General features: G+C 35.8%; 1 protein-coding gene across 1 annotated transcript; it reads right to left on the bottom strand.

Annotated features, from left to right (window-relative positions):
• Positions 1–1,015: 1,015 nt before the first annotated feature.
• On the bottom strand, positions 1,016–13,081 carry LOC113666029 (bone morphogenetic protein receptor type-1B). Its single transcript, XM_089199913.1, has 7 exons — positions 12,702–13,081; positions 7,632–7,919; positions 4,918–5,035; positions 4,331–4,466; positions 3,319–3,985; positions 2,705–2,841; positions 1,016–2,284 (listed from the first exon to the last, which is right to left on the bottom strand). Exons 1-7 carry the CDS (start codon positions 12,769–12,771, stop codon positions 2,108–2,110), a joined length of 1,593 nt encoding a protein of 530 aa, XP_089056039.1. The 5' UTR covers positions 12,772–13,081; the 3' UTR covers positions 1,016–2,107.
• Between the last annotated feature and the right edge of the window lie 1,203 nt (positions 13,082–14,284).

Raw genomic sequence — 14,284 nt, 5'->3', positions numbered from 1 at the left:
TAAGCAAAATTTTCATTTAGATTAGTAGGGACAATATGCACTATAACTCTGTGATGGGATGGGGAGGGGTGGGCCGGGTAGTGTCATTTGGAAATTGTCCGACCTTTCCAGCTTGTTTATTATCCTCATATATTATCCTCTTTATATTTGGGAGTATTTTTGGACAACCTCTACATTTCTTAATGAATGTGATCTCAGTTGAAATCTCGGTTTCTTGGTTGATTTATTTCATGAAACAAAAACCTGTTCCTGCTCTGAACCCTCTTAGGACACAGCAATGTCTGTATTAGGTGAATGAACTTATCAATCATAAAACTTGTTTACTCCATTATAGTTTAATTATTTCTCTTGGTCCTTTGGGAGTCCCATTTTTTAAACATGGCCTATTTTTTTCTGCAAATTCCCACCCCCACCGAAAAAAGAATTCCCACTAACTCCACCCTATCAAAATCAAAGTCTCTAATAACGTGTACATGTTTGCAAAGAACCAAGCTGTTGTTTGCTTGATGCATTTGAGGAAGCCTAAACATTTCAGGCACCCTCTTGACTGATTAGAAGTGTCTGAACCTTAGGTAAAATGTTCTGAAGATTTGAGGACCAATCTTCCTAGAAAAACAATTTAAGGTGGATTTAGGGAATGTTCTCTTTTGAGTTACACCCAATGAGCAAAAGAGCAAGTTCCCAATTGAGGAGAAGTGGTAGATATACTTAGGAGCATAAAAACACCTTTTAAGCTTCTTACTGTTTAACAGTAATATTTTTTGGCTTGCTGAATTTTTGAACCATTATTCAGTTTTCCTCAGTGTTGTTTCTTCTTTAGGACTGTAACACAGAAGGGAAAACCCTGTTCAAAGCTCTACTTTGGTTAGTAGTTAAATGGCTCTTTTCATTATGAATCAAAAACTGTACCAAGCAAACTTAGTTGTTGAATCAGCCAGCCATGTCTTTTCCCATTGTTATGGTCATGGCCAAAATACACATAGATTGGAAAAAACACACACAAAAATACAAGTTGTGATGTTTGAATACAAAACCTTTCATCATATGACAATAACATTTACATGCAACATCGCACTTTCATTTAAAAATAATAATCCTGAGTACATCTCTATTTTACATTAATATGCAGTAACACCACCACCAAGGTCCTCTTTTCAAACAAATTCTCCATAGAAAAGCAAAACTTTTGGTGAAGTGACAGGTGATTCTCTCTATGTTTAATTTTAGCTTTGAGCTTTCAACAAGTTTACAAACACCTTCAACCCTCTCTTCTTCACAGAACTCATCAATATGGCTTCTCACTGCAATGTTAGTACATCACCCATCCTAGTCATCTTTACTGACTAGCTAGGGAGTATTTAGGAGCTGGCAAGGAGAAAAATTTTCCAAATGATGGGTCCTGAGAGGTCAAAAGCCATAATCAAGTGTGATCTTTGGTTGTCTGCCTCACTATATTTACACCTCTATTAATTAATCTTGAGTGGTGAGCACTGAACATGTTTTACAAATTTGAGGAAGTGTTCAAAGACATCTGTTACATTATGTTTAATTTCAGCAGTTTCCACACTTTTAGCTGAACTCAAAAATTATTTGCTGTCTATATGCATACATAGTGAAGCACACAAATAATCGCATTGATAATGGCTGTGCAGTACATCATGCTTTTAATTAATAAACTTATGTATATTTTCTACATGGGTAAAATTACCAGTAGTTTAAAGTATGTGAATTGATCAAGTTCCAACCTGTTATTTGTATACTGGTATTTTTGCTTGAATTTTCTAGCATTCTGTATATATGAATTCAATTTTGGAACTGAAACCAAACTCTAGTCTACAATAATATCTAACTGCAGCTAATTACATTTTACTTTGTCCAATACCCTTTGGTATGAGAGGTATTATAGTCTTGCACAGTTTTTGAGCATGTCTAACGCTATTGACAGTTTGTGTCATTTTAGAGTCTCTGAGAATTTTCTCCAAATTGATTTGATTCTTTTCTTATGACTGGAGATAGCCTGGAGATTGGCTGGACAGGTTTAGTAATCTCCTGATTTTCTTTCCAATGATGGAGTGTGGATTCAACCACTTCACAAGTATTTGGCTCTTTATGCTGTTGTAACACTTGTGCGAGGGCTATCATCATCATGTTTATAAGGTTTTTCTATAAAATCCATTGACTTCTTGAGTTTGTTCAATGTTTTCTGCACTCTTAAGGCTGTCAAACGGGCAGTAGGGTGGCTCGCCCAACACTCAGTCATCAGCTTTGCCAATGTTTGGAGTGACTGTTAGAAAAAAAGAAATATCAATTAATCATCAAACTAATGTCAGATGTTTACATAGCATGATGAGTACTACTTGTACAGACAAGCTTAATACGAAAAAATCACAGAGCTCATTTGGCATCAACAGTAAACATCTTCTTTGATTATTCACCATAGGTGCAAAGTGGTCTGCTCTAGGTATTATTTAAAGCAAGAACTTTCCTTATAACCTTGGAAGAATCTAGTAATTGAAATGGTTTGAGTTGTTCCAATGACACTGGACCTTGCACAAGTTAAGGCTAACTCCCTTTCCTTGTTCCTGGAAGACTAGTCAGCTAATCAACTGACTACCCCTACTAACACTGCATAAATGCCTGACAATGTTCCTTCCTGACAAGTTGCAGTATCACTACCACCTAAGCTTCAAAATGTCCCACTAACCTCATCTCTGTACCATCTGTTGGGAACTAAAGGACGTCTCTTTTCTGTCACCACAACTTTCTTCACTTCATCAAAAGATGGATCACCAGGTAACATGTCAAAGTATGGAACTTGGTAGTCTTCACACATTCCAGTTTCTGATAGGAATCAAAATTTAAAAAAAGGACATAATTTGCACCCTATAGTCCTGTTCACTACCACCCAACTACCTATTGTTATCTACCTTTGGTAAGAACAGTGATAGTTGAGCTATTCAAAACATGATAGACTTCCAGTGACTTTTCTCCTTTGCAAATGATTTCCAACTTAGTGATTTTTATTTCTAAGGAGGAAAGGCTGGAATGAAAAGGTAGTGAATAAACAAATTTTAGGGGGAGGAAGCTATCAGGGGACGTAATACAAAATCAAACATCTCTAGATTTAAAATTTCAAGAGGTTAACATATCTACTAAACACTGCTTAATTCTGCAGCCATATATAAAATTATCATACACTGTTTCATACATTGATTCATCCACCATAATTTAAGATAACAGTTATTACATATCTGTTGATTCACTGCTTTAATTGGTATCAAGCGCAGCATATTTGAATGGGCTAACAAATACACTTACCATCAGATATACATCTTCTTGCAATCTCCCACAAAACAAGAGCAAAAGAGTAAATATCTGCCATCTTAAATGCTGCAAAATTTCTAGAATCCAGGTTATTTTCTAACACCTCTGGAGCCATGTATCTCCTTGTTCCAACTCTTGTATCTGGCTTGATGTCAATTTCTTCAGTGTCAGTTGAGTATTTAACTGCAAGGCCAAAGTCTGCAATGCAGCAGGTTAGGTTTTCCTTCACTAGTATGTTTTTACTCTTGATATCTCGATGAGCAATTGGAGGTTTGCCCTTAGTTCCCTGAATTTCAGTGTGAAGATGAGTTAATCCTGCTGAGGCTGACAATGCAAGCTTGAGCATGGTCTTCTTGTTGAGGCAGTGCCCCCTTAAGAAGTCATAGAGTGAACCATAAGGGTGGTAATCTGAGATCAGGTACATCTGAGTCACCTGGTTGCTTCCAATGATGTCTGATGCTATGAATCCAAGAATGCTTTCATGGCGAAGTAGAACAGTTTGGTAGATTTCTGTTTCCCTCTGCCACGAGGATTCACAATGTGAAAGGAATATTTTGACAGCCACATCTTCACCTCTCCACCTGGCCTGCCACACTTCTCCATACCTTCCTTTGCCAACACTTCTGATTAGTGTCACTTGCTTAGCTATTGTTCGTTGTACCTGCCATAATTAATCATACAGAAGACCTCAGTACACTATGGGGGTTTGCCTGAGGAATGCCCTCCACTTTGCTGATGACAGACTTTGCAGTTTCCAGGGCACTTATCACATAAATGTATAAACCCTGAGTATGGCCTACCTGACTGGTGACTTTTCTGAAACTCAGATGAAAGAGCTTCTGATTGTGATATTAGAACAGGTTTGAACCCAGATTACGCTTGTTCCACACATGTGACAAAAACGTTTCCATTTTTATTGACATTGTTGTTCTCTTAGAAGTCGGAACTTATAATTTTGCATAAAACACCTGTAATTTGGTGTGTTACTAAAACATGTCTTGCTTACCAAAAGTGGTAATCCCGAGCCACTGCCAGAGCTCTGATCCAGCATATCTTTCAGGGTTTCGCCTGGCATTATGTATGGATTCCCATACTTCTCCACATCTAGAGGTGATGGAACTCTGCTATGCACCACTCTGAACCTACAAAACACAAACAAGGAGAGGGGGAAAGGAGAAATTTAAACCTTACCTAGCTGGACAAGGGAAATTTAAACCAGAAGTGCTAGGTTTTTGCAGCCAGATACAAGTGTTAGATCCAGGTGGGTTAGAGGTAAAGAGTTTACTTTGGTAAGAAAAGGTCTGTAAGGTCTAGGATACTTGAAGAAAGTCAGTCACTTTTGCCTTTCACAAAAAAACATTGAGAATCAAATCTCACACTTAGGTGGGGCATTTGAACATAATTTTGGCCTGGGGGTTGGGAAGTTGAACAAACCAATCTTCAAAAATTCAAATTCTCAGGAGTTACTGGGGGGGGGGGGGGGGAGAGATGTTAAAGCATCCAATCAATATCTACACATTACTTAAACAAACCATGGAATATGAATTCTTCGAGAGAGAGAACGGCATTACTTCACTTACACTATGTACTAACCGATAGCAAAGAACGCTGAGGAAGATTATGAACACCACAACGCAAACTCCAGCACTGATGAAGAGGATGGAGTACTGCTCCGTTACACCATCTTCAAACTCCTCCTCTACAGTCTCACCTGTGGTGAACAAAGAAACGTCACTGTAGATCGGTATAAACTGCAGAAAACAGGGATAAAATCTAGCAACTTTCTTTTTTCTGATTTTTTCCCTCATCTTTACAGAATGGTACTCTTTCTTTCTTCTTTGGGGCTGTTTTGACTTCCCTTTTTTAACTGAGGACTTTCTACCATTTTTTAGTTATTTTTTTTAATTTAAAAAAAAAACATTTATTTTAGCACACAGAGAGTGGTATGTTGTTTGCACCAATCAGATCATTTAGGGTATGTATCTCGCACCAATCAGATCACCACATTAGGGTATGTATCTGGCAGCAATAAGAGTGTTGTTGTTTTTTTTAATTGGAGCAGTTCTTTAACAGCAAGCTGTGTTGCAAGATTCATGATTTGTTGAGTGTGCTGATTATATTTTTCTGGATTGGTTTGGTCTTGGTCCCCAATTTTGTCAACAAAATAAACCGCTCAAAAAGATGACAATATGGACCATGTAAAAAGCTGACAATTGTTTCTCAAATGTTGCACATGTTATATATTCAATAGTGACATCTCATTTACATCTACATTTTCATCTACTTTTATTACGTTGGTAAAATCTGTACAGAAATCACACCAACCTACTTGCACACAAAGTGAGAAGAATATATCAAGGCTTGAAATTATATTATGATCGATTTTCATCAAGAAATGGGCCAGGAATATTCCAAACTAGTGTAAATAATCATGAAAGCAGATTGTGGAAAAGCAATTGCGTGACGCTCAGGAAATTGGAAGATTACATGTTATGTTATCACATACCAGACAAAAATATCCTTAGATTCTCAGTCAACATTTTGTACCCACTCTGCAGTCTGCAGTGGGTTAATTCGACATTTTTGTTCTTTTCCGTGTTAATAATCTTCTTTCCTTTTATAACAATGTAGACATCATTTACAAAGTTTCAAGAAAACCACCCACCCCCAAAAAAATCCTCTTGCAAACATAGCATGCCTATGTTTGATTTTCAATGAGCAAAGATTATTCCATAGGCAAAGAGCTCCCACATGTGTATTTTGTCAAGTGCGTAATGGAAATAACATGAAAAATGAGCTCCAATATGAGCAGTTGCCACAAAAATTTCCCTAGGGAATTTTCCCAGTAGATTATGACACCTTCCTGGTTTATTAAATTTTATTTGAAAATATGTTTTTCTTAATAACTCGGGTGCTTTGAAAGATTTCAGAAAATTTTTTTTAATGAAAATGTTAGGTTAAATGTTTGAATTAAGTTTAGTCAAATAAAAGAAAAATCAATTTTTTCAGCCTCTAAAGGTGGGAAGTAACCTTAAGATGACAATGAGCTATGATTTATTATACATACATGTGAGAAGAGGAACCTTGAAGAAAAAAAAGTTATCTGGTTATGAGGTTCTATGAAAATAATAATGTAGTAGAAAGAATTATGAATTTTTAAAGCAGGAACTGTTCTCAAAATTTGCTCAAGGCACAGTTAACTTATGGTTACATACATCTACAGCAGCAGTATAACAAAGTGGAAATGATATTCTACCAGAGGTGAAACTGGACACGTCCTCCTCATTCAGATGGGGTGTATTGAGCTCTATCAGTTGGTCTTATTTTATGGGTAATTGTATAGTGAAGAGTGAAAGTCAGATGTTACAACAAGAGTCTCTCCACCAGGATGAAAGCATTGTTGAAGTTAACACTTACCCCATTGGAAACCCCATAAACAAAAATTGTGCTAGCATGATTTCATATCATCACTAGAAAATCCATTAGTAGTTGAAAGTCAAACAATATCCCTTATCTGTAAAATATTGCACCCGCTATTGACATCATAAGACACTTTTCATAAGAGATTGTACAAGAGTTCGCATGCTAGTAAATTACTGGTACTTAACTACCTAAGTGGCTAAGAGAGAATACGATGAATGTGTTCCACTCAAATTCCATGAGTGAACTTACTTGTATTATTAGCAACCTTGCATTAGTTAAAACTGATATTTAAACTTGAGAGGCACAAGTAACAAACATTTTTTTTTCCAATTTTTTTCATAAATAATTATTAGAATGCTTTTGCTATTTTCACTAGAAAGTGGCAACAGTAAGAAACCCACACATTTGAAAGAGAGCACTAGAACCAAAGATCTATTTTTTACTCTCTTTGAGATGTAAATTTCTTAACTCAGATACCTACTTAACATATTCTAAGGCAGTATCATTCTTGATTGTAAAATGCCATTTACCTCAATCATTTTTTACTTTAGGGGAGACACTCAGATCTCATGCTCACTTTCTATAAATAGACTTATAAATGGGTCCCGCAAAACATGTAATTAGAAGCTAGCATTCTTTCCAAAAGGAAAAAGTGATAAGCATAGTCACCCAATGCTACCAAGGGCAAAATCATAGTTCATGTGTTGAATTAAAGAGGCTACAACAGAGCAGGAGCATGTTGAAAACTTTGCACTCTATAACAGTCTTCCCATTCATAACCATCATCATTCCTTTCTGACTTCCAATTTCATTTTGTGTCTATCTGAACAAACTAATAAGGGTCAACTTCATAAGCTCATAATAAAGCTTTGGAAGAACCTTACCTGTGGTAGGACTAGGAGTTGTTGGCAAAGTGGGCTTTAAGAATGTGTTACACATGTCGCCATCTTGACAGCACTCCATAGACAGTTGCTTCTTGTGAACATGATCCGGTGTGTTGCATTGCATGCTGGTCTTTTCATCAGGTGGTAGGCAGCCATAAGTGATGAGCTCATAACTGTCATCAACACCAGGTTCCACCTTCTTGTAGCACTTTCCCTCAGTTGTGCAAGTTTCATTGTCATGGTCACCAGGGCAGCTATGTGTACTACATCTGCACCTTAGACTTAGGGCTTCAAACATTAAAAAAATAATAACAATTAAAATACAATAGTAAGAAACACACCGACAAACAAGCTAGCCTTTACTTTAAAACAATAACAATTTCTATGTGACTTTTTAATAATTATAATCAGATCTCTCTTGCCAATTTCCCAAGTTGTGCTTTTCTGAAAAATTCCACTGCACTAGTTACTTATTTTGTTCTTATTCCTTAACCTGACAGGTGTTTAGGCAGACAACTAGAAGAGTTGCTTTTTCCAATCCTTTAAAGTAATTAACTCCAGGATAATTCCTAATCCTATTTTACAGTATGGAGACAGAGGAAAATTAAGTACAAAATGCTTGTCTCCAAGATGTGAATTCATAGAATGGGGTTACTTCATGAGACAAGTCTCTTCACAAAGGATTTTATGTTTACTAGTTTATCTTGAGGGAAAGTTGGAGCTAAACTTTTATAACAGAGCAGCACAAACAGGAAAGAAAAAAAGAAAGTCATTAAAAATTGATACAGTGCTTCTGAAAAGAAAATAATCAACAAAATTTAATACTTAATAGGCACTTGCTATTTACTAGTGTCCTATAAGAGTCTTTATGTAATCTTATTTTTTAAACTCCAGGAGAGCCAGCCAACAACAAATCTAAGGAAACCACTGAGGATGAAAAAAAATTACTGATAATTATGTTTATTTAATTTGTTTCAAAGATGATGAAATATCCAAACCATCTTGCTATCTAAACTGAGGAAAGATTACATCTTATTTATCAAAAGGCATTTTGTTTACTATTCATAATCATTTTAATTCTATTTTAAGGTATTGGCTCTCTCATATTATTCTAAAGAAATATCAAACTTTTTAAACATACAGGTATAAAATTTGTATGCAGTAAGAATTTACATGGATAAACTGAGAACATTGTGTCAATGAAAGATCAACTGGAGTAGAAGGATCACCAGTTACTGCACGACTTTGAAGAAAGTGATATTGCAAACTAAAGCAGCATGCTTCTAAACTGTAAAATTCTTTCTTTATCCTAAATTCCTAAGGCATCAAAACATCTTAAGTGGACTGTCATGAAAGATGAAAAGAGTAAAGAAAAAATAAGAGCCCCCCACTTTTACTCAACAAGTTCATTGTTCTCCTCACTCAAATTTTACCAATATGGATCACTTGAGTTATAAGCTAAGATCCAAGAATCCAATTGTCATCATACAATTTTAATTAGCATAGTCAGATATTGCAAACTGCCTAAATTAAGTTTGTCTTAACACGCCATTCAAATTGTGTCTTCTTTGACCTGGTAATTGGTTATTTTGGAAGCAATGTGGCACTAAGCTATAAACCTTGTTTTTGTCTCAGAGAGGACATTAAATTACAGGAGACCAGAATATATCTCTTCAACAGACATCATATTTGAAATCAAGATTTTGACCACTGGTTTGATTGCATTAAATTTTAAAACACAAAGCCACTTTCCACTCATACCAATCACAACCACTATTATTTCAGTCACTGAGAAAGATAAATTCTGAATATCCATTGTGTGAGACAACCTTCAACAAAATATCAATAACTTAAAAGCAGTTGACATCAAGATTAATCTTTTGTACATTTGCTGCATATAGTATGTATGTTTAGTGCAGATTGTCTGCTTAGAATAAATTGTTTTTCAGTCAACATATTTCCTCATATGACCAGAGGCATGAGGTTTCATACTAGCAGCAACTTTGTAAGACTGTTTGAAAACAACCTTTGCAGGAGGTTTATGATATTGTTATTGCTTGAATTAAATGAAGTGCTGTCAAAGTATATACTCCTGACACCATGATCAATGAACAGATATACGAATCTAAACCCCAAAGAAGGAAAAAGGCTTGCTTATGATATAATTTGCACATTTCAATGTCACCTTCAACAGCAGCCAAGATCAAGTGGCACTACTCTAAAAGCTTTTACTCCAAACATTGATTAAAAGAAGCCCAACAAAAAATTGATCAATATTATTCACCTTGCAATTTGAATTCAAGACAAATAGGTGGACTTGTGCATTGCTCAATGATTAAACTTCAGCTCAAAGCTTTATTCTGATTGCACATTAACCCAACCAACCAAAAAGTGAAGTTATTTCCATTTTGTGATGGCAAGAAGTACAATAAATCTTGATAAAACTCCATTATTTAGTCTCCCATATCTGAGTTAACATCTTTAATATTGAAAGATTCGTTAAGATCAAAGTACATTGGAAGAAAATGTAAACTAATTAACATTGATAATATTCTTGAACTGCCATTGAAAAAAGGCGTTGAAGTAATTGCTCAACATTTTTCAAGAAATGCAACATCTGCCAGTCATCTGACCATTTTCTCTGGACTAGATTGAAAGTGGTTTACTTTTTGTGGAAATGAACAAAAGATGTGTGAGGAGCACATGCTTGTTACTACTGAATAATTAGAGACAAAGGCAATATAATTGATTGAAACAATTGGTATGCTGTCTCAATAAAGTATGGCCAAAACAATAATTTCCTGAGTGTAAAAAGATAAATCAATTAATAACAGTGAGTTATTACTTTGCACATATAGAGGCATCCAAAGTGGAATCTGCAGTACATGATTATTAACTGGTTGACCAGTCAGTAATGTCAAATTAGTTGACCAAACTTGTGCAGAGTCTGCAGCTGGTTAGTTATGGAATAAGACACTCAAAAATCAATCAACCCACAAATGAATCTAATTGAGTGGAAATTGAAAAATGTATAATACCCTGGCTGTGAATAGACTTCTAACATAAATCTGAAGTAGTTACACCAATTCTTATGAGTTAAATTGTTGAAAAGCTGTGAATCAATTTGCCAATTGTACTAAGCATAGAACATGTGTGCCCTGTGTACAAAGTACAATGGAAACAATAAATTTGCATAATTGAAAACTTCACTTGGATCTAACAAAAAGTAATTGGGATTGTTAACAAAATAATCTGATAAATTTTTTCTACTTTTGCCCAGTAAGGAACAAAGAGTTCTTTTGAAGGGTAAAAAGAAAACAGCTCCCACACCTTTTTGAGATAGAATAGAGCAGGTAAATCCCGTTACAAATCCATGTTTGCTTAGCAAACTAACGATTAATCCGTAATGCGCTTTAGATTGATGCAAAGGCAAATAGAAAGAAATGGTATGGAAGACTTTCCACATGAAGGCTTTCCCTTAACGCACAATTCATGCTACGTTTTTTTTCCTTTTAGCAGAGATCAGTGACAAGTAGATGAATGCAAAGATAACGTTTTACTTAATTCAATTCAACGATCACTTACTTTGGATTCAATGAATAGAGAGATCAACAGCTCTGACTTAAATTCAACTTTTTGACGCGATCTTCGATAAATTCACTTGGTGGAGCCTTCAGTGGAAGCTCAGGGAAGGAAAGGGTCATATCAGTTGAGAAACAACAGCGTGAAGTGATAATACTCTCCAATATCATCTACCAGTACTCACTTTCAGATAGAGTACAAGCTCTTGAGGATTGCTCGCAGAAATCTACACACGCTCATATCAAATATTTTTTTCAACTTTTTAGACTCCAACTTCATGAAGTCAACGTTTAACAATAAGAAAACAAAAAACCCAACAAAGCCTAAAGATCTATTCTTAAATTCTAAACAGCAACTTCCTTTTGTTTTGGAAAGAACTACTTAAAACACGAACACAGCTAAGTGGTTTTCATATGAGTTTCCTGAGATGCATGCGTGAAATTAAACGCAGATGTGACGCTAATTCAGGAACAAGTTTTACATTTGGAAGAAATAACGAGCTTTTCATTAAAAAAAATTTGAAAATAAAACATAAAGAGCTCTTGTCTAGTAGGTTTAACGAAGATTTAGCCGTTGATGAGAGAACAAAAAGGATTCACTTGCAACACAACAACAATGTGAAGGAATCAAAAAAAGCACGTTCGCAATGCCCACTGGCGACAAACTGGGCGCTCCTGATGTCTATCAGTGTAAATACACAGTCATTGCAAATAATTTCTTAGTCACAAAGTCTAAGAATATTATTCAAAGAAGCACTATACTGGAATGATGAAATTCTACATTTCTTCACTCTGAATAAAATTGTAAATGTGTAAATGTGAGAACAAACACGATTATTATGATACCAAACTTCAGAAAAGAAAACTTCGCTTCACACTTAAGAAACATAATTTCCCATACTAAGAGAAGTAATTAGGAGGCAGTCTAGTCTGTAGGCATGAGATGTGCGAAGCAAATCTTGCGAGAAATTTTCAAATCGAAGTCTAACATCCAGAGTACGCCACAGGGATATACCAGCATGCTGACAAGATCTGAGCGCGCGAAATAAACTTCTTTCTGTCAAGTAACAAAGCTTCATCTCCTAACTCCTAACAACTCCATCATTCGCAGATTACGTTTTGCTAATTATATCGAGATCGTTTGCTGGTGTTTTCACAGCACTATACAAGTAAAATTTTAAGTGATACTCTTGCGTGTGGTAACTCTAGCTCCGTATTTTCGTAGTGACGATCAGTCGACACAATGATTAAATGGCTTAAATAACCATTCTTTATATTATTTTCCGAGGGATCAAACCACCTAAGCTATCAACTAAGTTATTTTATAAAGGGAAGATGAATTCGTTGCGTTTGCGGTAAAGTTTTCTCAGAAGCGATTCCCGCCGCCATGCCGCCACCAAAACCTACGGGTTTCTATTTGTTCATACTTCCACGATTCACACCTTTGATGAAAGCACAAATCAAAAATTAATCACTTAAGACTCCTTACCTTGAGCTAGAAGGTAAAGGAAGACGAAGAAGACCATGAAAAAGAAACATAATCCACCTTTCGTCGCCATATTGATCAACTGCGATTGGAACAAATAGCCATCGGGAGTTCGCTCGAAAATGGCTACAACACAGAAGCGGTGACGTATTCTACCCCCTACTGAGACAAGTCTTAGGATCGAAAAACACGCCTAACTTAAAGATCTCGAACTATTTGCCTCGGCACCCAAAATTTAACTCGTCAAGGCTCGTAATACAATGATATTTGAGTGAGGGAAGTCAGTGCAGCGCAGCCGATATCCACACGGAATTTGACAAGTATGCGACGGCTTGTGTTGTTCGAACTTGCAGAAGGAAATATGCCATATAGAGAACAATAAACACTAATCATTCTTTTCATAGCGACCAATCACAGAACGGATTAGCGAATTCTTCTAGAATTACAATATGGTGCTAAAAGAAAGCAGTCTTTTCACCGAATACAAATTCAAAATCATACAGAGTCTTTTATCTGGTAGCCAAGGAAGAAAATGCGACTTACACCTTTGTTCGACTTGACTACGAACTCGGCTACGGGCGCCATTTTGTGGGGAAATGTCTGCGATTTCTTTCTCTTTGTTAGCTACGGATCGAATTGATCTGTTCAAACTGAAACCGTGCCTCTTATGGATGAGGAACTTCAAAGATTCACCCATATTTGACCATATTTAAGCACAACATTCCGTTGGAAGATTTCTAAACTTGAACACCATTCAGAACATATCAGTAAATGATGAAATTAAGAGATCCTCGCAGCTAAGAAACACTACTGAAACGAATAGTTGTTAATAGGACCTGAAAAAAATTTTCAGGCCTGTACGGGATTTGAACCCATGACCTCTGCGATAATAAAATAAAATAAAGTAATAAAGTAATAAAGTAATAAAGTAATAAAGTAATAAAGTAATAAAGTAGTAAAGTAGTAGTAATAAAGTAAATACTTTTTAGTAATTGCTTTTCGCGGATTTCCGATCATTGTTTTGATGACTACGAGGAGCAACTGATCAGTGAAAGCGATTTCACTAGAACCTCTGATCTAGAGACCGAGAAACTATTTGTTGTTGTTTGAATAGCCCAAATTCTCTAATTTTTCTACGATTCTATAAATAAATGCATTTTTGGAAAAAAGATGAGAGAAAAACATTCGCAAAAAAATGGAAGAAAAATTTTGTCATTGTAGCATCACTAAAGTAGTGATTTTTTTTTTTCGACTGATAAGAAATCCGAGAGCTATAGAACTCTCAGAATTAACCCAAACTTTCCAGAGCAGACGCCCTGTTTAAGAAAAGTCAATAGTTCAGCAGTTTTAGCGGCCTCAAACTTATCAGACGTGAGGGTATCAAATCAGTTGGTCACGGTACGTGTGAAAATTCCTCATATTTTGTAACGGGAAAGAATATCGCGGAGAAAGCTGACAAATTTTCGCAGGTCAGAAGTATCCAAACTTTAGTTAATTAAGTCCTTATATTCACGTTCAACAAACTTTCTGAAACTCTTGATTCTTTTTGGCAATCAGACACAACGGCGAAGTTTTGCTTACGACAA

Source organism: Pocillopora damicornis, chromosome 3 (assembly GCF_964200805.1).
Source record: "Pocillopora damicornis chromosome 3, jaPocDami1.2, whole genome shotgun sequence".
Classification (NCBI taxonomy): domain Eukaryota; kingdom Metazoa; phylum Cnidaria; class Anthozoa; order Scleractinia; family Pocilloporidae; genus Pocillopora; species Pocillopora damicornis.
Note: the sequence above shows the minus strand (reverse complement) of the source record. Positions and strands in the feature narration are given on the sequence as shown.